Genomic DNA, 23,885 nt, shown 5'->3' with positions numbered 1-23,885 from the left:
ATGCTGACCACTCAGTGTCACGGATACCATCACCACACTTATCAGTATATTCATCATTGCTATATTAATAATTCATAAACTCTCACACTTTAGATCAGAGCGCCTCACTGTGTCTGCTTTTCAATATTGCCGCTATTCGTTCTATTGCTGCTTCTATTCACCTTATTTATTATTTATTTATGTACATGTTTTAGAAGTATTTCATTTGATTCATTCATTACTTTAGTGCTGCACCTTTCATATTTCATTTATCCTTTAACCAGACCTGGAAGTAGGCTGACCAGGATCTTCAGGTCAGTGTGGACTTTGGGACTACAAATGTGCAACATACCTTGCTTTCTAGAAATCAAAATATACAGCGCTTACATAAAGTGCACAATAAATTAAAGTGCAAAACAAAAAAAGTCCTATAAATATGAGACAAACCAACAACGTCCACATGGGATTATTATTATTATTACAGAATACTATTTATGAGAAACTACATGTACATTCTACCAATTAGTCCATCATCTATAAGGTGCAACTGTGCTTCCACAACTAAGTGAAATGATGTGAAACTTCTGGAAATTAAAGCGCTTCATGCAAAAATCCACCACCTCCTGATTCTTGTGTTCCACTCCACATGCGAGTACCACCACCAATTAAAACCATTTTTGGGCAATACATGGTGGTCTCTACTCATGCACGCTGGATGGTTATGTGATCACTGTTTGCAGGGTATTTCACACTACTGGAGCCTCCTTCTCCCCTTTTAATATAGGATACCTCCTGTGGAGCTCATTATGTGGAGTATGGCGGATTGATCAACTGGCATGGGAGAGTCCATAACTACACACACAAGCGCATGTAGACCAACTCTTAATTGAGAAGGTCATGGCTGTCTGGCGAGTTCTCTGTGATGGTGGTGGTACTCGCATGTGGCGTGGAACACAAGAATCAGGACGTGGTGGATTTTTGCATGAAGTGTTTTAATTTACAGAAGTTTCACAAATGGTTAGCACTTCCGCCTGGCAGTACTAGGGTCGTTGGTTCAAATCCCAACCACGGCACCACCTGCCTGGAGTTTGTATGTTCTCCCTGTGACTGCGTGGGTTTCCTCCGGGTATTCCGGTTTCCTTCCACACTCCAAAAGACATGCTGGTAGGTTAATTGGCTCCTGTCTAAATTGGCCCTAGTATGTGTATGTATGAATGTGAGTTAGGGACCTTAGATTGTACGCCCCTTGAGGGTTAGGGACCGATGTGAATGTATAATATATATGTAAAGTGCTGTGTAAATTGTCAGCACTATAGAAGTACCTGAAATAAATAATAATACATTTCACTTTGTTGTGGAAGCACAGTTGCATCTTATGGATGATGGACTAATTGGTAAAATATACATGTAGTTTCTCATACATACATTGCGGTATGTGGACATTTGTTGGTTTGTCTCATAATTATAGGAATTACACGTGAACTTGTTTTGTTTTGCACTTTAATTTATTGTGCACTTTTTATGTAAGCAATGTATATTTTGATTTATCTTTATTTTCCCTCTTCAGGGAAGCCTACCCCACCCTCACCTAACAGCCGTTCTCCTTCATTCCTCCTACCACTCCATCCCCCACAGCCACTTCCTCCTGTACCACTACCCCCTCCCTCCTAGATTGTAAGCTCGAAAGAGTAGGGCCCTCTAACCCCTCGTGTGCTGTTTGTTGTTGCTGTGTTGTTTCATGTATTCTCCCCCCTCTATTGTACAGTGCTGAGCAAACCCTTTGGCGCTATATAAACTCGATGTAATGTAATGTAGTGTAATTTTTGCACATTCTTGTGTATATCACAGCAGCTATTGTATAATAAGGGGGTTAATAGAGCGCAGGTGTTTTGGTTATATATACCTTGCTTTCTGCTTCATCTCCCGATACTCCTTCGCTGTCACTGTCTGTCACCCGCTCCTTACATTTCAAGTCTATTTCTGCACAGCCATAGCTGTCATCTGCTGGAGAGAAAACAAAGAGATCGTGAAATAAAAGAGAATGCAAGAAAATGATTAATACAATTACAAGCGATGTCATTGGTTCTGACCACTCACCAATAACATCATCGTCTCCTTCCTCTTCACAGATGACCATCCTCTCCTCGTCACTGGTCATGTCCTCGCTGGCTGTGCGTTGTGGCCGGTAAGATCCAGGAATAGGCGGACAAGCTCGGGAAGAGGGACATGCGGCGTTTTCGCTGTGTGAGGGCATTGGGAATGATGAAGGCTCTGGACCACCAAACGCTGCCTTCTGATTGGGATACGGAGAACGACTTGAACACATCTATGGAGTAATCACCATAGTCTTAACATGTCACCAATAATATGGATGAACTACCTATCAGCTTTAAAAAGGGCAACTCTTCTGACAAACACTAAATAAAGCCTTAGTGCAGCATGTACTTTGAACTGCCACTTAAAAAAAAAAAAAAAAAGACAGTGAAAGCAGAAATGGGTTACATTTCATGCCACCGCACCTTGTTGTCTTTGATGAGGTTGATGAAGACCCTTCAGCATTGCAAACACTTCCAAGTGTCAGAGACTTGACACCTCACTATTGTGTCCTTAAGTGATGTAGGGGATGAAAAATGAAATCACAGTGGGGGACAATATCATCTGACACTCCTGGAAGTGTTGAATGCAGACGATTTTCAGCAAAATTTTCTTTTTATTAAAGATAGCAGAGTTTGGTGGCATAGGCAATACAACAGGTAAGTACTGCTTACGGCTTTTCATTTTTATAATAGCAACAGATTTCCATTAGCCACTTCCCGTCCGGCCCATGTTCATAAACGGCTGAACGAGAGCAGTGCAGGAGCAGGTTGCCGTTCATAAACGGCGCCCGCATTTTCAGCCCGTGCGCGCTCCCCGGGAGTGCGCGACACCGTGATCCGGTGCCCGCTGTGTCCTCCGGACACCGATCGCTGTACGGGACCTCTGTGTGAGGTCCCAATCAGTGATTGCATGAATAGTAGTAAGGAAGATGTCACTTCTGACATCATTGCTTACTACGTGTGAAATCTGTGAATGATCACAAAGGTCAAATGGTACAAGGCTATTCACATCAGCCTTGTACCATGTGACAAGCTGTGACCAATCACAGCTATCACTGTATTTCTCAATGGCTGCAAGAATGCAGATAGAGAGAAGGAGAAATGATTGCGGTGACACTGTACTGCTAGGGTGACAGTATGTTTTAAAAAAAAAAAATATATATATATATATATATATATATATATATATATATATATATATAATAAAAATTTAAAAGAATTTTTTGAAAAAATAAAATTTTTGGTTATAGACTAATTTGTTTTTTTTTTTGTTTTTTTTTGTTTTTAACTAAAAAGATAGATGAATACATTTTGGCCAAGATTTATGAAGAAAGATTATTTGCAGAATTTTATAAGAAAAAACTTTTTTTTCAAAATTTTTGGACTTTGGGATTTTTATTTTTTATTGCTATATAAATGAAAGTGGTGAATAAATACCACCAAAATAAAATTTTTATCGGTCTCAAAAATATGCTGAAAAAATTCATATGGGTACAGTGTTGCATGACCGCGGCTTCACCAGAACTGGTGTCCCTCTTGGAAGATTTCCTTTCTATTACTATTCTAATGACAACACAAAATTTGGGATTTTAGGGAGATTTCCCTTTACTTCCTGTCCCATAGCCACAACTGAAAGAGATGAATCCCTGCCAAATTAAGGGAATTACCTGGGGACCCCCAAGTCACTAGAACTAGTGTCCCCATTGGAAAATTTCCCCACTGTTACTTTTCTGGGGACAACCCAAAATTTGGGGTTTTATGTTACTTTCACTTTAAATAACAGTCACCAGGACAAATACAGAGGGTAATTTCCCAAAAAGGGGCTCAGGATGCAAAAACAATGCGACGGTGTTCAAATCCCTCTCTATTGTTTCCTAAACTAAAAACGTTTTGTCTGGGGCGCTTTCATCTTCCAGTTTAGCTTCTTCCAAGACCCTTTACATATTTCTGTCTACAGAGAGCTGCTTCTATAAAAGGTTTTAGATTTTGGACCCCTGATTCTCATCCACTCTGGAGTCCCGTGCAAAATGCGGCCGCATAAATGTGAACCGGGGGTCAAAGGTTACTCCAAACATCCTCCAGCTAACATAAAGCAACTCACAGATTATGCAATTTTCTTTTCTTTCACCATGGGTAGAAGAAAATGAAATTGTTGATACCCACAGTCAGTCAATGTTGATGGGGGAATCCCTCCCACAGCACAATTCTGCCAGTGGGGAGCCTTCCCTGCTGGCAGAACACAATGCTCACTGCAGGCGGCTTTAGCATGAAAACATTTCCGACAGGCTGGTTGTGCTTTAGTCGATCGATGGATCGACTTCAGTATAACCAGCCTGCCCATAGATGGATCAAATCTAGTCCGGTCCCTGCTGAACTACCCAAGATCCAATGCATCTGTGGCCAGCTTTGCTCTAGAAACAGGTTCAAGCTTTTAGGTCTAAGGAAAATGATTCCCTTTGCCTGTCTCCAGTAAACACAAAGAATTAAAAAATGAGGAACCGTGCCAGTAGCAGTACAGAACAGAGCATCGAGGGGGAACTTGTGTCTGTTTCACTAGGCAACATTAAGGGGAATTAATTCTACAGCTACGTGAACCCTTAAAGTGGCAACATCCCAAACAAAAAGGGGGAAAGATGGCATCACTGACATGAAACACAAAATTTAGAACCATGCGGGCCTAGAGGTGTCGCATGATTCTACAACTACCAGCAATAAACAGACATTATAGGGCCTGCTCATCCTCCTGCAGCTCTGCTCCTATTTACATGAATAATTGAAGCTGCAAGCTTGCTGCTGTACGGGACCCAGAAATACAATATATGAAAAACAGCCAATCACACGCTACAAAGAAACTAATTCAATGACTGAATATATACGCACCAAATCAGAACACCTATATCAATTGGACTCATTTTAATCCTTATGCTGCCAGCATTAGTAAATAGATAGCAAAGTATTTACTTGTTTTAAGCTTTTTCTTTTTTTTACATTTCTTCAGTTACTTCCTGGTTTCCTGCCTAGGCAAATGTTGGCATACATCCCAGCAACCTTCAGGAGGGGAGGGTTCTCAGCTCAGCCAACATCTGAGCTAAGGGCAGATGGATTCCAAGAAGTAAATCCTACATGAATCATCTGCCCTTACCCAAAATGGCCATGGCCTGTTTTTCAAAATGATTTCTCAGCCAAAGACATTAGTGGATGGGGCAGTTTGCTTCCAATATTAAGAATGAATTAAACAGCATTTTTGGTTTGTGGTGCCCAGATGTAGTGCAGTTCCTAAGTGTGATTGTCAGCTTGCATATAGTATACATTGTTTTTGCAAACGTATCTCCGATAACCCAACAGTAGAGGCAGTTTGTGACATGTAAGAGTGTATGTACCTGTTTGAGCTCCTGCAGAGCCTGGCTGTCCTCCCTGTGCTCTATGCTCTGCACCGCACTATGGGAGAATGCCCGTGGACGAGGGAGCTGGGCAGAGGTGCTGGAAGTGGGCACCAGGCGCTCTGAGGGCAGAACCGAGGAGGGGGCCCCAAGCTTAGACTCCAGGAGCAGCCCAGAAGTACCAATGTCTGTGGAACCTGTAGCAAAGCAGAAGAATCAGTTAGGCAAGTTGGAAGCTATAAAAGGAGGAAAGGCAACATTTGCAAGCCTATGCTGAAATGACAACAGGAAAAAAAAGACTCAATTAGCAGTCTCCAAACATGGCTAAAAAAAGTTGTCACTTACTCCCTAACACAGTGGTTCTCAACCTGTGGGTCGCGACCCCTTTGGGGGGGTCGAACGACCCTTTCACAGGGGTCCCCTAAGACCATCAGAAAACACATATTTCCGATGTGTAAAGAGCAGCTACTGTATAGAAAGCAGCTGCTGTGTTGAAAGCAGCTACTGTGTTGAAAGCAGCAGTATTGGAGGTAAAACGACACTCATGAATTATAATTACTGGGTAAATAATTTTATGGTTGGGGGTCACCAACACATGAGGAACTGTATTAAAGGGTCACGGCATTAGGAAGGTTGAGAACCACTGATCTAACATGATTTCTCACTGCACAAAGAAAAGGAGAATCTGAACATGAGTATTATAGGTGCATATGATAAACACAATCCTATGCTATCTCTACCAGTAAAGACCTGCATTCAGTGCAGAAAATAATGAAGGAGCCCTTACTCATGACCAATGCTTTAGATGGGATGCAATACTAGAAATCACCTACAGGTGGAGATGGTGAGATTAAAAAGTACAGTGCTTATCCCAGCAGCACCAGGGAGATCAACGGAACACCTTTGTGTTATTGTAATAGTAGTCTTCAGAAGTAGCCGCCAAACCTTTGTTAAAGTGAATCTAAAAATGGGGCAGCACAGTGGCTAAATGGTTAGCACTTCCGCCTGGCAGTACTAGGGTCGCTGGTTCGAATCCCAACCCTGGCACCACCTGCCTGGAATTTGCATGTTCTCTCTGTGACTGTGTGGGTTTCCTCCCACACTCCAAAGACATGCTGGTAGGTTAATTGGATCCTGTCTAAATTGTCCCTAGTATGTGTATGTATGAATGTGAGTTAGGGACCTTAGATTGTACACCCCTTGAGGGTTAGGGACTGATGTGAATGTACAATATATATATGTAAAGCGCTGCATAAATTGACGGCACTATATAAGTACCTGAAATAAATAAATAAGCCATAATTAACTTACATTTAGCTTACTATTTCACTATGTATCACAACATCCCCCCTTGTTTACACCTTTATTTTATCCTTTGTTATGGCTCAGCGCTGCCGATTTCCTGCAGCCTCTTGCAGATACTTTCTGCCTATATACACTCCAATGATGGCTGCATGGCATTTCTTAGGGTGGGTTTTCCAATGGGGATAAGACTGGCCTGCGTACCCTGCGTGGGAATAGCCACTCGTAATCTCCATCATGTGACCAGGTGACAAAGCAGCAGCATAAATGGGAGCCAAGGACAGAGTACCGCCACCCTATAACACAAGTGTGCCGAAGCAAGGACCTTTATGGCAAGATCACCAGATATTATTTGGAAGAAAGCGGCATATTTTAAAAGATTAGAACCACTTCTGATTTGATCTGATGAGCACATGATTAAGTTACAGTTTACATAATATTTTAGTGATTGCGTTTAGATATACTATGTAGACAATCAAAGGCTAGGTTCACACCTACGTGGCTCTGCGAGACGTGTTTGCGCTAGCATGCCAGCCTATTCATTTGAATGGGCTGCTGTGTCTCATTTTAAACAAGATTAAGGTTCCTGCACCTATCTGAAAACGCAGCTGCAGGGAAAATCGCATGGTGTTTTTCACTAGGTGGTGTCAAGCAACCAAAAATGCACTGCATTTTCCAGATGCATGGCGAAGGATGGCAGCCCCGCGCATCTGTAAAAGAGCAGCACGATTCGGCTGCAGGAACAGGTGCGATTTACACACTATCCCACACCCGCCACCACTTGTACATGTGTGAACCTAGCCTAATGCAACAGTCAGCAACAGTTTCAAAGCCCATTTTTTTAATCTGCAAAAATGAAAAAAAAAAAAGGCACAAACACAACACAAAGTATATGTTACTGGAACATTGCTAAAAAATGATAACTTGTAGGGAAATAGGGAATGGAAGACACTGCCTTGCCATTTTCCTTACCTCCCGTGGCAGCTGTAGTCCCAGTCTCAGACATACTTCTTTCCCTCATCTCTTTGGGGACCCCCCAGGGCCCCTGCATCACCGGTTTCACATCTGAACTGGACTTCTTGCGGTCTTTATTACACCACTTCCAGTCAGGGTGAGCCTTGAAGTGCGCTTCTTTCACCTGGTACATGGAACAAAGCGATTACACTTTATTATTTTCAGAACAGAAATTCTTCTCTGTAGCTCAATCAATAGAATGCCTTAATATTATAGAAAATGGCTTATTCAGGAAATGATCAGAGCAATCATTTCAAAACACCGGAACCAATCAAAGCAGCCTGGGTCAGAGCAGATTCTCTGGAAGGCACTGGTGATATAGCCTACCCACAGGGACAGCTGGGAAGTCCTGGCTATGTCACCAGTGCCTCAGAAAATTAATATTTGCCTGTGATTAGATGCAACTGATCGGCCCTGGTTGCAGACTGCCATGAGATCACCTGCGTGTGATCGCGATTAACTGCAGGAACAGACTGCCTCCTATTGCTTTCAATGGAGATGTCTACGACAGCTAATAGCGGGAACCCCAGCTGGAGTTTTGGGATCTAATCGCACTCAGAGTGCATTTGCAGGTGTGAATGTACTCTTACGTGTAGGCAAACACAAATGTTTATTAAATCACCCGTGTCTCTGTACTCTACATTACAGACAATTCAACAAAGAACTAGAGTGACCAGGGGCGGACTGACCATTTGGAAACTCAGGCACTGCCCGAGGGCCCGGGGTCAGTAGGGGGCCCCATGAGATGCCCCTGGTACCTTTGTCATAAGCTTTTTTGAGTTTGGGCAAGAACACAGGGGCCCCATGATCCCCTATTGCCCGGGGGCCCCATGAGTTGTCAGTCTGCCCCTGAGAGTGACTTTAACCAATTGTCAACTGAATTCTGAAATACAGGTTAAAGGTGACTCTGCCAGGTGGTCATAAAAAGGACACACAGGCACCACCCTGAAAAAGCAGATTTATACCTGTAAAGTCTGAAATACATTAAAGCAGAAATCTGGGAAATTTTGTGTTTTTGTGGCCCGTGTGGTGGGGCTGTGCCTGCGCTGCACGGGTCAAATGCTCGTTTTGTTCTAGGACATTAAAGATATACTTACCTGGCCTGCCTATCCTTCCTGCACAAGACCGGTCCTTTAAGCTCATGCCCCCCCCCCCCACCAATCCAGTGGTCTTTCAATTGGGCTGTTCCTGACATGAGCACACTCAACAGACAGGAACAGTCCCCACTTCTGGACCGTGGGGGAGCGGTAGGATCGGCGGGTCAGGCAAATGTAAGTTTTGTCCTCACCCCTAGAAAAAAATGAGTAGCTGATCCATACAGTGGTACTGCACCACTACATGGCAAAAGAAAAAAATCTAACTGGAGTTCTGCTTTAATTAAATTCTTTAGCAGAGTTCCCTGGGCCAATACAATTCAGATCCTCAGGCTGATTGGGGCTGGGGGCTGATTGGGGCTGGGGCTCCCCCCGCAGGCTGCTGTGGTTCCTTCTGCTAAATTCAAGACACTGCAGGACATAGCAGGGACATGGGGACTGGCTGGAGAAATCACAGCAGCCATCAGTGTACATGCTATGCCACACATTCAGAAGTGTGGAATCCTATCAGTGCCAAGAGCTCTGCTACAGTGACCTTTTACCAAATGGGCCAGTGGACAGGTTTGTATAAAACGGCTCTCTAGTCAGGTCAGTGTCTGTGTGTTTGTTGACCCCCTGACACTTAAGGGGTTTTATCTGCCAAATATTTGTAATTCTGCACAATCATATGATATACATTTTCACACTGCACAGTCAAGGAGATTACGCCGTCATTTCCTTGTGCAAAGACTAACTGAATGGTTCTATTTTTTCTACATATTATACCTGGGCTCTACAAGAACAGGAAATAAATATTACCCTATATAAAGCAATAAATAACATTAAATAAGCCTTCACTGACCTCTGTTTATGCAGATACTGTGGAACAATTCATCCTCAAAGTTTACTCGAAAAGCAATGAGGACTTTCAAGTTGGGTCTTCGTACTCTGCTTTCCTCTTTTCCCGTGTACCCGCTCATATGAGCGATCATTACATACGAGTCATATTACTCTGAGGCTTCTACTACAAGCTCTGAGGATGATTTACTCCAAAGTGGCTGTAACTACAGAGGTCACTAATGGGGTGAAATTAAAGTTAATTTACTATGTTAACTATTCTAAAGTCCATAGCCTGGCCACAGTTCTACTTTCAAGTATGCAAGCCCCCATTCCCAACAGCACATAACCACCTTTCTTTGGTCCCATCACTCTCTAATTTTTCTCTCCTGTTCCAAACAGCCAAGCTTAGCGACGTAGGAACAAAGAAAATGTGGATATTGTGCTGGGGAGGAAAGGGAGAGCAAAGTGAACCTTTTGCTTTGTTCTGCGTAAGAGAAGGAAAGATTTGCGTCACTAGTTTTGTCATCCTAGTAAACCTCATAAACCATCCTCTATCCAATACCTGAAATGCCAAGTCATGATACTTTTGCTTTTCCTTGGTGCCCAAGGCATACCACCACTCGCCCAGGATCTTGCTGACTGTACGATTGTCCTGATTCGGATGGCGCTGGTGAACCAGGGCGCGGTGACGTTTACTAAAAATCATGAAGGCATTCATGGGACGGCGTATATGATCCTTTTCCCGCTGTTGAGAAAATAAATCAAAATATAGGAAATTAAAAAGTTAAAAGTGTGGATAAACGATCTAATGCTTTCTATCCAATCTGCCCCCCCCCCCCCCCCGAGATGATTCATCTATATAGCTTGCATGGAAAGGTATATTTTATCAGACATGCAGCTCTAAATTGTCCTCTGGGTTATGACGTGACACAGACTAGTTTTCATCTGTTGCTTTATACAAGTAATTAAAGGTACATTCAGCAGTAATGCAGTAGCCAGGCTAGCTTCTAACTAGCCATGTACCATAGAGAAATTAATTGAAGACATCCCACTTAAATAATAGAGACTAAAATGTAAAAAAAAAAAAAGAAAAGAAAAATCATTATTATACCGATCAAAAAATAGGTTGGTGCCCTGTAATTCCCAGAATACCTTGTTTGGGCTGCGTCCATCCTTTTCAGAAGACGAGTCTCTTTCCTTTGGAAGTGCACTAAGTGACTGAGTCCGGCGCTTCCCAGAATGCACCTGGAGTGGTATTTCAGAAGGCCCAATAGTAAAGAAACTGAAAGAGGAAAAAAGGTACAGTGATAAAAGAAGAATGGCTCTAAAAAGGAACACCAGGGGTTGTATCTGTACAGACACTACCATTGTTACTTATTAATATGATTGCACCATGCAAGCCCCATACCTTGGGGAGTACCATACCCTTGGGGGCTAGTGTGCCCGATACTGGTCCTATCTCCTACATCTCTATGTAAAGGGGATTTACTGGCAGAAATGAACAGTAACAGAAGGCACTACACAGTACTTAGGGTGGTGTTAGCAAGGTCACCAAACATGAACAATACACATACTGTACTGGGGAAAGGGACAGGAAATTTAAAGTGACTGTTGCTGGGTTAACTAGAAGTAGCAAAGCAAAGAAAGATGGTTCATGTTCACCTGCCGCACTGCCGAATCCTCCAATCTTTGCCATCTTAGAGAGTGGAAGCATCTGTACATTACACACTCAGGAGCTGACATCCCTGGATGTGCGCCATCAATGCAGCCGATGCCCCAAAATTACTACAGGACACAGTACTGATGTAGGGGTCAGCAACAGAAGTCATTGCGCACCGGAGTATGCAAGGATCTGACGCTCTGTTGGGTGTGAAGATTCCTGAAGCAGTGCTTTAAAGCCGTATTAAACCCAAAACATAATATATTGTACCTGACCAGTCAGATGAGCTGGCTGCATTAGTTTTACTCTTTTTGTCTTTTTCCCCTGATGATCCCGGCAGTGACACCCTTTCCTTTATTAGAGTGCCTATACACTGGATGACAAAGATACCTTTGAACAGCAACATTATCAGTTTGGGGGGAGGGTAGTGTTAAAGCGGAGTTCCACTCAAAACTGGAAGCTCCGCTTATTTGCCTCCTCCCCCCCGCCATCTCCATATCTGGCACCTTTTGTGGGGGAGGGGGAACTGGATACCTGTTTTTGACAAATACCTGCTCCCAGTTCCTGCTCAGTTCGCCACGGTGAAGTGAGCCGGAAGTTCGGCCCCCTCCTCCACTCTGCTGGGAACTATCACAGGTCCCAGAAGACTGCTGAACCAATCAGGAGGCGCAGCGCGACTCACGCATGCGCAGTGGGTACGAAGCTGCAAGAAGTCACAGCCTGGTGCCCACAGTTGAGATGCCAGCGCCGTGGAGGAGAGAAGGGGAGAAGGGACGGCTGTTGTGAGAACATTTATTTTATTTCAGGTACTTATATAGCGCCATCAATTTACACAGCGCTTTACATATATATTGTACAATTCACATCAGTCCCTAACCCTCAAGGGGTGTACAATCTAAGATCCCTAACTCACATTCATACATACACATACTAGGGCCAATTTAGACAGGAGCCAATTAACCTACCAGCATGTCTTTGGAGAGTGGGAGGAAACCGGAGCACCCGGAGGAAACCCACGCAAGCACAGGGAGAACATGCAAACTCCATGCAGGAGGTGCCATGGTTGGGAGAACATCGCTGGACTCCGGGACAGCTAAGTGTGTGTTTATTGAAAGTCAGCAACTACAGTTTTTGTAATAAAAACACAAAAACGGCTGGAGCTCAGCTGGCCATACATGGCTCAAAATGTGGTCAGTTCAGAAAGAAACAGCTGTATGTCAATCCATGCATGTGCACTGCGGTTGTACAGAAGTTGGTCTACTGATCGACTTCTGTACAGATTTTCCACGCTCCAACTGCTACATAGCTTGTACTTTTGAAAAACAGCAAACTTACTGGCTGGATCACCAGGTGAAAGAAAGCATAAAAAAAAAAAATGCAGCCATCACATCTAAGAAATGGTAAGCTGCAATATATTAAATGTTTGCTTTTGGTTTTAATACCGCGTTAACGCTGATCTACACAAACTCTTCCACCGTCTCTAAAAACGGCAGAGCTGCTAAGTTTTCTAAAACACAACTAATCAAATGGAAAAAAAAAAAAAAATCAATTTGTGGCGGTCCAGAAGATGGAGTGTTCACACAGAGGCTCTCCTTTATCGAGGACAGTCACACACACAGCAGCCTGGAAGCAGATTTTGCCTTTTTGCCTGTATGTTGTAGTTTGCTGTGTCCTATACCCGTAGGCAGTTTTTACAATATAGCCCATATGAAGCTAGTTTTTAGTGCATTTCATTTGTGTTTCAAATTCTAAGAATAAAATAAAACAAATAACTGGTACACTATACCACGGGTGTCAAACTGGCGGCTCTCCAGCTTTTGCCAAGCTACAAATCCCATGAGGCATTGCAAGACTGACAGCTACAAGCATGACTTCCAAAGGTATGATGGGACTTGTAGTTATGCAACAGCTGGAGGGCCGCCAGTCTGACATCCCTGCACTATACCACACAAACTTCAAATAAAAGGAATAAAAATCTTTCAACCTTTTAAAAAAGTTTTTTATTTGACCCAACACCCCCCCACCCAAAAAACGTGGTGGGCACTGTAAGGGCTCATTCACACCCGCCTGCATGCTAAAAAGAATCCACACACTGGTGTGCATCGTGTAAAGATTGGTACAATGTGTTCGCTCCCTTTTTTTTTTCCTCTTCCCGCCAACGTGGCGCATATATGTAGCCTCTTGGTGGGTGGGCTTTAATGACAAGCGGCCACATATATGCATCTATTTGTAAACAATTTACTGTGCGGAGAGTACACACATACGGCGTGCTCCCAGTATAGCAACTAACATGTAATGGAAAGATCCTGATGCATATGTACAATCAGGAGCTTTCCGATCATGTGACCACTGTGACAGCCAATCCCAAGTCACATGATCAGAATGCCTACATCCACCTTCGGGAATATCAATCCAGTTAACCCTTTGAGGACCGTAAGGTTTTGGAACGCCAAAAGAATCAACTTTTTTGTTTCTAAAGTTCGTACACTTCAGTTGCTGTAACGAAGCCATTTCATGAAATAATTGGCAAAAAGCTAGATCCATTTGTTGTTTGTTGATAAGAACTAATATTTTGACTCAAACCAAAAAAAAAAAAAAGTTTTAAGTTCTTAATCAGATGATACACGCAATTACAAACATGGGACAAATACGTCCCTTGGTCCTCAAAGGGTTAAAGGGCTGGGAGGCAGCGACGGGAAGGGGTTTACTTTATCACAATATGACACTTTATTCAGTTTTATGCACTGCAGCATGCTATGGTGTCAAGGATCGTGGTGCAGAGCGTTGTGTAAAAATTCAGCATGTGTGCAATTTTACGCAACCCATCCACACAGTGTTAGGATATGAAACGGACATAAAGAAAACAGTCATTTTCTATGTGGACTTTCCTTGATCTATGCACATCATAGCAGCTCAACCGACAGGCGTGAATGAGCCCCAGGAACTTTGGGGACATAAACAGCGTTTTCTTTCCACAGAAAAAGACTAGGTTACACGTTGAGTTTCGATGCAGATCCTGCTCAGTGTCGTTCGTTTTCGAACATTTAAATTTAAGAATTTGTGTTGCCTACCAGCTAATACTGCTCATAATAAAAGCAGAACGACACAGTCAGCATGCTCAGAACTCAGAGTCTGCAGTGTCAGCACTGTGCACAGTGTGGAGGACAGGAGTGGGTTGACATTACCTGTGGCGCTAGCAAAGAAACGTCTCTCTGCAGTCTATTGCCCTCCGTTATACAGAAAGACAATACATAAAGTGTAACCTGACTCACGCATCATCGTGGTCACTTTCCGTCTCGCTGTCCACCCTGCGATCTGCTGCAGGGCCCTGTAGGGGGCCCTCTAAATGCTGCGACTTTCTGGGAAGCTCCTCGTTTGGAAGGGATGGCACTGTTTCAGCGTGAGACACTCTGCAGCGCTCATCCTCGTTGCTTGACACTGGCACAGGCTCGTGTGCTATAGATGCCGATTCAGGGGGTTCTGAGGAACAGACAAAATACTGATTATTCAAACTGCTCACATAACAATCATTGATGTCATCACAGTATAAAGGGGGGGTTACCTTTGCCTTGGCTGGCTGCCCCTGGGTGACTGACAGGCTGCTGACCCTCGCTGGGCTGGACGGAAGAGTCAGGCTGACTTGGTGCCAAAAAAGGAACCAGAGAGTGCCAAGGAAAGACCGCCACAGACCTCGGCTCTACGTTCGTCCATACTAAAAAGAGAAAAAAAAACAAAAAATCGTGTAATACAAGTAGAAATACTAAAAAAATAAGACACAATAGGAAAATCGCTACAAAGCTGCATTTATGTTACATGTTGGAAAAGGCAGGCTCATTTTTTGAGAACCCATTTTAAAAATAAATACATAGGTGCCCTGAAATGTACGTCAAAATAAAAAAAAATAAAAAAAGAAGGATGGATAAGCTGAAGGGGTTAACAGATCACCAGTCCAGTTATCCAGCCCCCTAAATAACTTCCTGATAGAATAAAAGGGAGAAAAAAAGGCTTTGTGTTTTGGTTTTTATTTTCACTCCAACCTCTCCAATGTTTACATTCTGCATGCATACGTTTTAACCCCTTTATGACTGCCCAACATACATGAGCAGCGGCAAAAGGGTGGACGTTACCGCCCACACTTCATACATATCGTTCACCGGGCGGCCGATGTTTATGTGCCGAGAACGCACTTCCAGCACAATGACTGAGCTGTCAGAGACAGGCCTCGGTCCAGACTAATGATCGGTAGACGGGGTGGGGGGACCAGCTTCCAATCAAGTGACCACTCTGACAGTGGTCACATGATCACCCCCCAGGCATTCAGAACGACATAAAAAGTGATGCTGGGCTGGGTGGGAAGAGGCAAAGAAAATCTACAGATTTTATTTATTTTTATTTTTTTTAGATACTGCATAGAAACATTTTTTTGGGATCTGAAAATCCAGGCTGCTTACATCAACACATACATACATACAGCCATTAGAGGGAGGATCTATGGAGCACATATAGAAATTTGATGACATAGAACAGCAAGCATGTAATAATGTGATGGTCACATCAACAAATACCATCAAGTATACATGAAGGACCCATTCAGATCCATGTGTGCATAGAAGTGCATTGAACAGGTGCATGACCACGTGTCAATAAGCATTTCCTTTGTGCCCTGACGTGTGTTTGCGCACATTTCCATTGGTCTTTTAAATAAGTACATGGAGTAGATCAAGGTAAAGTGGTTCTAAAAAGGTAGAAGATGTTTTATGCATTCTCTACATCAAAGTAAAAAAACCTTCTGAGTGCAGCCCCCCCCCCTTATATTTATATAAGCTCGATCCAACGCTGTGCCTGAGAACAATGGCTCTCTCCTCACTGGAGACTGAGGCAGCAGCAGGAGCCATTGGTTCCTGCTGCTGTCAATCACTGAGCGGTTTGTTCGAGGTGCCAGGAAGAAGCTTTTACTGCACCAATGCCACAAAAAAACCCAAATTACAATATGCCTGACAATACCTTGACATGCCTAACCAGGCCTTTTTGTGTCATTGATGCAGTAAAGGCTTCTTTCTGGCACCTCCACCATGCAGCTCATTTTTGTTCAAGTATCATCCTTTAGATCAGTGGTTCTCAACCTTCCTAATGCCGTGACCCTTTAATACAGTTTTGGTGACCCCCAACCATAAAATTATTTACCCAGTAATTATAATTCATGAGTGTCGTTTTACCTCCAATACTGCTGCTTTCAACACAGTAGCTGCTTTTAACAGAGTAGCTGCTTTCAACACAGCAGCTGCTTTCTACACAGTAGCTGCTCTTTACACATCGGAAATATGTTTTCTGATGGTCTTAGGGGACCCCTGTGAAAGGGTCATTCAACCCCCAAAGGGGTCGCGACCCACAGGTTGAGAACCACTGCTTTAGATTGTAAGCTCCATGAGCGAGGCCCTCACATTCCTTCTGTACTGAAATGTATTGTAGTTGTACTGTCTCCCTTATATTGTAAAGAGCTGCGCAAACTGTTGGCGCTATATAAATCCTGTATAATAATATTGTGCTCCTTCAAAACAACCACACTGTCTTTTTCCAGAGCAGCCTGTATTTCTCTTGTGGTCTATGGGTTTCCCTTTGTATCCCGAACAATTCTTCTGGCAGTTGTGGCAATCTTTCTTGGTCTACCTGACCTTGGCTTGGTATCAAGAGATCACCGAACTTTCCACTTCTTAATAGGTGATTTAACAGTACTGATTGGCATATTTAAGGCTGTGGACATCTTTTTATGTCCTTTTCCATCTTTATAAAGTTCCATTACCTTGTTACGCAGGACTTTTGACAGTTCTTTTCTGATCCCCATGGCTCAGTATCTAGCCTGGTCAGTGCTTCCCCGTAAGAGCAAACTCACTGACTATTTATACACTGACACTAATTGCAATTTAAAAAGCCACAGATGTGGGACATTAACCTCTAAATGGCATTTTAACCCGTGTGTGTCACCTTGTGTGTCTGTACCAAGGCCAAACATTCCGGGGGAGGGAAACGTTTGATCCGGGCCATTTGGGTGATTTCTGTTATTAGGATTTAAACAGGAGCCAAACAACTATTTGATAATAAATGGCTTCATATGATCATCATCCTTCAATAAAAGAGCATTTCTTGGCATGATCAGTCATATATTCAATATCAATGCCAAAATTTCACAATTTCTGCCAGGGTATGCAAACTTTTGAGCACAACTGTATACTCGCCGGCCACTTTATTAGGTACACCTGTTCAACTGCTTGGTAACACAAAATTGCTAATCAGCCAATCACATGACAGCAATTCAATACATTTAGGCATCTAGATGTGGTGAAGACGACTTCATAACCGAGCATCAGAATGGAGAAGAAAGGGGATTTAAGTGACTGACTGTGGCATGGTTGTTGGTGCCAGACGGGCTAGTCTGAGTATTTCAAAAACTGCTGATCTACCTGGATTTTCACATGCAACAATCTCTACGATTTACAGAGAATGGTCCAAAAAAAGAGAAAATATCCAATGAGCGGCAGTTGTGAGGACAAAAATGCCTTGTTGATGTCAGAGGTCAGAGGAGAATGGGCAGACTGGTTGGAGATGATAGAAAGAAAACAGTAACTCACATAACCACTCGTTACAACCAAGGTATGCACAATACTATCTCTGAACGAACAACACGCTGAACCTTGAAGCAGATGGGCTACAGCAGCAGAAAACCACACCGGGTGCCACTCATGTCAGCTAAGACCAGGAAACAGGCTACAATTTACACCGGCTCACCAAAATTGGACAACAGAAGACTGGAATAAAGTTGCCTGGTCTGACGAGTCTCAATTTCATTGCGACATTCAGATGGTAGGGTCAGAATTTGGCGTAAACAACATGAAAGCATGGATCCATCCTGCCTTGTATCATCTCAGACTGGTTCTTGACCATGACAATGAGTTCACTGTACTCCAATGGCCTCCACAGTCAGCAGATCTCAATCCAATAGAGCACCTTTTGGATGTGGTGGAACGGGAGATTCGCATCATGGATGTGCAGCTGACAAATGCCGCAACTGTGTGACGCTATCATGTCAATATGGACCAAAATCTCTGAGAAAAAAAGAAAGGGGGGATATAGTACAAGGGGTGCCAACATCCCTAGAAAAATAGAAAAAAGGAAAAGTCCTCTACTTGGTGGGACTTTAAAGGCACAAGTTTGCAAGTTAATAAATGAACAAATCAGCAGTTAAAACATAACACTCGGTTTTATTTTATACAATCGTAAAAAAGACATAAGTTAAAATACATAAATGATGGCGGTGACTGTCAAAAGGATGTGTAACTTAGTACTGATAGTGGAAGATCGGTCATGCAAATGTTGCAACCAACGCGTTTTGAGACTGATAGTCGCCTCTTCCTCAGGAGGTGCTCAAAGAGGCATGGCCCCATGTGGGGGCAAGAAAAGTACACGTGGACCGCCAAAAAGCTAAAAAGTATTGATTCCCATGATGAAGTAAAGAATTATATTCATAGGCCTCTCACGGCAAAGATGGTAGTAAAGTGCAGGGAAAAAGGGATGAGGAGAGCCGCCCAAACGTCTCTTGGAGGGGCCCCGCCCAAGCCCATCAATGGTGGACCCGTGATGGTCCGTACAAAGATGAAGACAAATGGTACTGCGTGAGGAGGACCGCAAGAGTGAAAAGTGACTCCACAGAATCCAAAAAGGATTTATCAAGGAGGAAAAAAAGGGGGACCAGTCGATTGCCCAGAGGCAGTATAGTGGTACATGGACAGCGATGACCGATCTTCCACTAGCAGTATTGACATCCTTTGACAGTCACCGCCATCATTTATGTACTTCAACTTATGTCTTTAAGATTGTATAAAATAAAATGGAGTGTTATGTTTTACCTGCCGATTCATTTATAAACTTGCAAACTCATACCTTTAAAGTCCCACTAAGTAGAGGACTTTTCCTTTTTTACAAATCTCTGAGGAATGTTTCCAACACCTTGTTGAACCTCTGCCACGAAGAATTAAGGCAAAAGGGGCCCAACCCGGTACTATCAAGGTGGACCTAAGAAAGTGGCCGGTGAATATAGGTTAAGAAAAAGGCAACATGTTGCAGCACAGTGGCCAAGTGGTACAACTGACTGTATACATACAAGCTGGGGGCTCAGAATGGGCAGCACAGTGGCTAAATGGTTATCACTTCCGCCTGGCAGTACTAGGGTCGATGGTTCGAATCCCAACCACGGCGCCACCTGCCTGGAGTTTGCAATGTTCTCCCTGTGCCTGCGTGGGTACTCTGGTTTCCTCCCACACTCCAAAGACATGCTGGTAGGTTAATTGGATCTGGTCTAAATTGGCCCTAGTATGTGTATGTATGAATGTGAGTTAGGGACCTTAGATTGTACGCCCCTTGAGGGTTAGGGACTGATGTGAATGTACAATGTATATGTAAAGTGCTGCGCAAATTGACAGTGCTATATAAGTACCTGAAATAAATAAAAACATGGTGCTTTACTTCTAGACAGGACTTAAAGCAGAAAGGAAACCTGGCCATAGATGATTCGGGTCCCCCCCCCCCCCCATTGGTCAGCCGTATTCCTACCATCCACACAAATGATGTGGATAGGGATATCCTTCCCGTTGGACACAGTATTCTGACATCGGGACTCTCCACTGCCAAGACTACACTGACCAGCAACTGCAGCCAACTGATCTGATCGAAGGAATCTCCAACAAGCCCATTCAACAAAAGTTGATCTAAGGATCGAAAGATTGACTTCTGCTGAGCAGGACAGCCGCACATTAATCAAAATTCAGCTGGTCCATCCTAAACCAAACAAATCTCGATCTATCCAGCTTAAAGCGGAGTTCCACTCACACTGTAAAAAAATAAAAGTCAGCAGCTACAAAAACTGTAGCTGCTGACTTTTAAAAAAACAGCCACTTACCTGTCACGAGATCCCACGGTGTCCTCCCCGCAGCCTGTTTCACCGGCCGTCCTGTATTCCAGGCGCCGACATCTTCAGTGTGGGCAGCCGGCTGTGACAGCTTGCAGCTTCACAACCGGGTGCCCACTGCACATGTGCGAGAAGCGCTGCACTTCCTGAATGGCCCCGTAGTCTTCTAGGACCTGTCACATGTCCCTAATGACTACGGGGAGGGAGGGGGGAGGACACCTTCTGCTTCCGATCGTCTAGGTGATCGCAACGGAAGTGGGAGCGGGTACCTGTCAATTTTGGGTACCTGCTCTCCAAAGGTGTGAATCCTTAATGGAGAGCGAGGAAACCAGTCTTTAAAGAGGAACTTCCCCTTTTGGGGTGCAACTCTGTGGTGGAGGAGACCAGTATCTGCCACAATATGCAAGTATGCAGAGCAGATTTGCACATTATGACCCACTTACCTCTTGGTCTGCTCTCCTCCAGCCATGTGAGGTCTGAGCTACCTCCATCCACTCCATCCACACAGATACCATGTAATCTTCCTCCTTTCCTGGGTCGGTCATCTTCTAGTTTCTCTCATTGGGGCAGGCACTGACGATGCAACTCCTGCACACACGTACTCCAGTTATCTCGGTATCTGGCTACGTTCCTGGCATCCCACATGCTGGGCCTGTACACTGGACTTTGCATGTGCTCCTGTCAACGTGCAAATATAAAATAAAACTCCAGCAGGTAAGCAAGTTGTTTTTTCCCCCAGAAGAGCCTTACGATCTCTCTTCTACCAAAAGACCCTATACCTGCTGACACAGCATTTCAGGGTTTACTTCTCTGCTTTACTGGCTCATAGATTTAGATAAAACAAAATACTGGGAAGGACTTATGGCAAGGTAGGTAGACACTGTGGTTGTTCTTCCCATTATAGAGGTTTTGAAAGTATGATTACCCTGGTCCTGAGTTCCCTCAGACTTCTATGTCTTTAGGCAAAACTCTCAAAAATGCTAGTTATCTGGCTGTCATGCTGACCAACCTTCTTGCTTCTGTACTTTCATGGTCACCGACTAGAAACAAGTAAGCACATAAGAACTTCTGATTTAAAGATCTGGGGCCCCATCACATATTTCTGTGCCTTGTGTTAACATTTTGGCTGCCAATGCACCAGAATGGGGAAAAAAATACATAAAAGGTGAACTACACTGCAACTAAGCACCACACACACCAAACACGCTATTTATTTCATTTTTAATAATCAAAGCAAACTCCCACAGTGGCTAAATGGTTAGCACTTCAGCCTGGCAGCACTGGAGTTGTTGGTTCGAATCCCAACCACGGCACCACCTGCCTGGAGTTTGCATGAGTTTCCTCTGGGTACTCTGGTTTCCTCCCACGCTCCAAAGACATGCTGGTAGGTTAATTGGATCCTGTCTAATTGGCCCTAGTATGTGTATATATGAATGTAGACTGTACGCCCCTTGAGGGTTAGGGACTGATGTGAATGTACAATATATATGTAAAGCGCTGTGTAAATTGACAGTGCTATATAAGTACCTGAAATAAATACGTTTTAAATGGGCTACCAATGCATTTAAAAAAAAAAAGACCAGGGCATTTTTCTATATAAGTACCTGTAATAAACAAACTCCCCCATCCATCCATGTCTCCATGCTTTATTATGCTGAGAAATCACTTTTAAAGAACACGCCCTCACATTTCAGGCTGTGGCCATCTTGAATAAGGGCAGATGATTAATGTAGCATTTACTTCCTGGAATCCACCTGCCCATAGCTTTGGTTTACAGACAAGAAGGCGTGCTTAGCTGAGAAAACCCCTCCTCCCTCCCTGAAGACTCCTGGGATGTATGGCTTCATTTGCCTAGGCTTGGAAACAGGAAGTAACTAAAAAGATGTAAAAAGTTTAAAAAAACAGGTAATTAGATATACTTTTCTATCTGTTTACTAATGCCAGCAGCAGAAGGATTCAAAATAGTCAATGCTGATTGAGAGAATGAAGACCCACTGTAAAGCAGAGCTCCAGTCAAAATCTAAAAAAAAAAAAAAAAGTCAGCAGCTACAAAAAAACTGAAACTGCTGACTTTTTAAAAGCAGACACTCACCTCTCTCTCGATCCAGCGGTGTCCTCACCACAGCTTTCATCAGCCGTTCTCCACCCTTCCCCCCCTGCTGGAGTCTTAAGTGTGGGCACCCAGTAGCCTGTGGCTACACCTCTGGATTCCCATTGCGCATGTGCAAGTAGCGCTGCACTTTGTGAATGGTCCCATAGTCTTCTAGGACCTGTCGTGTCCCTGAAGACTACGGGGAGGGAGGACAACTTCCAATCACCTAGGCGATCACAGTGGAAGTGGGAGCAGGTACCTGTCAAATCGAGTACCTGCTCCCCCCCCTCCCCAAAAGGTGTCAATCCTTAACGGGGTGCAGGGGACAAGGCCTAACCCCAGGTTCACACCTAAGCATTTTCTGCAGCGTTTTGCAGAAAGGCAGTACAGTCCATTTAACATGATTTCCTATGGGACATATTCACACCTGTGTGTTTTTTGGAAAGGGTCAGGGACTTTTTTTTTTTTAATGCAAAAAAAGTTGCGTTTTTGTTTCTATAGACTTCAATGGAAAAGCTGCAGAAAAACATGTATTGTGTTTTTGCTGCGTTTTGTGTTTTAAATCTGCCTAGCAACAAGAAAAAAAAAAAACAAAAAACCTGCAAAATGCATAAAAAAAAAAAAAAACGCGGCAAAAATGCAACTCAGAAACGGCTCAAACACAACCTGCATAGGTGTGAACCTACAATCAACAATGTAAGATGACCACAAAAGTATAGGCGGGGCAGCCTAATAATGAGCTCATAGAACACACCTTTTTAGAACGGTGAGGGTGCTGACCCAATTAAATTTAGAAACCAAAAGGAGTTGTAGTTTCATAGCGCAAACTACCAAAGTAGGTAATGACTGTTACGGTCGCCCGATCGCCACCCTCAACATGCGACAATCGCACGACCTTGCTACAACGATCACCCAAGCAATAGAGCTCATATGTAAAACCACATGTGAACCTAGCTTTAAAGTGGAACTTTTCCTTTTGGGTGGAGCTCCCCTTTAAGCATTTTTTCCAATGCAGTAGCAAGGAATGTGCATCCCAGCTGTGCCGCCTTCTGTTGGACATACACCGCTCAAATTTAGATGAAGAGACAGAACTTTGAGCTGCGGGTGGCCTTATCGCCACACTCGGCTTGCCAAACTTCGCTCTAAAAAAGCAAAGAAGCTGGTTGTAAAATTCTCGGGCAAAACGCAAAACGCAGCCGATCATAAGCAGTCACGGGGTATTCTGACAGCAGCAGACAGAATAGACCAGTCGGCAGGGAAGAGTCCTAGTGTGGATGGTGGGATTCTATAGAAATCTTCAGGTTTTTGGCTGCCCTTGGTGCACTGCGGTGCCTTTCATACACTGAATTCTACAACATTACTGCAACCAACCGCCCACAAAATGGGCCTCGCTTCTCATCCCTGGTTCACATGTATGTGGCCGTGCGGGCTGCGTTTTGCACGGGCACCCATTCATTTCAATGGACTCTCGTGCCCGTGACACGCAGGGA

General features: G+C 43.7%; 1 protein-coding gene across 8 annotated transcripts in view; it reads right to left on the bottom strand.

Moving 5' to 3' along the window:
• The window catches only part of CIC (capicua transcriptional repressor), a 280,330-nt gene that overhangs the window by 28,518 nt on the left and 227,927 nt on the right, over window positions 1-23,885 (bottom strand). For 5 of the 8 annotated variants that reach the window (XM_089687365.1, XM_089687363.1, XM_089687368.1 and 2 more), the window contains exons 3-10: window positions 14,907-15,056; window positions 14,617-14,824; window positions 10,837-10,966; window positions 10,247-10,429; window positions 7,730-7,895; window positions 5,456-5,652; window positions 2,077-2,305; window positions 1,883-1,983 (exon numbers count right to left, since the gene is read on the bottom strand). In XM_089687365.1, coding sequence (XP_089543491.1) covers window positions 1,883-1,983; window positions 2,077-2,305; window positions 5,456-5,652; window positions 7,730-7,895; window positions 10,247-10,429; window positions 10,837-10,966; window positions 14,617-14,824; window positions 14,907-15,056 — 1,364 coding nt within the window. The remainder of the gene's footprint in view (window positions 1-1,882; window positions 1,984-2,076; window positions 2,306-5,455; window positions 5,653-7,729; window positions 7,896-10,246; window positions 10,430-10,836; window positions 10,967-14,616; window positions 14,825-14,906; window positions 15,057-23,885) is intronic. The other 3 variants (XM_089687367.1, XM_089687371.1, XM_089687369.1) reach the window with 2 other exon arrangements.

Source organism: Staurois parvus, unplaced genomic scaffold (genome assembly GCF_062004578.1).
Source record: "Staurois parvus isolate SC_StPar_1 unplaced genomic scaffold, SC_StPar_1.0 ptg000423l, whole genome shotgun sequence".
Lineage (NCBI taxonomy): Eukaryota > Metazoa > Chordata > Amphibia > Anura > Ranidae > Staurois > Staurois parvus.
Note: the sequence above shows the minus strand (reverse complement) of the source record. Positions and strands in the feature narration are given on the sequence as shown.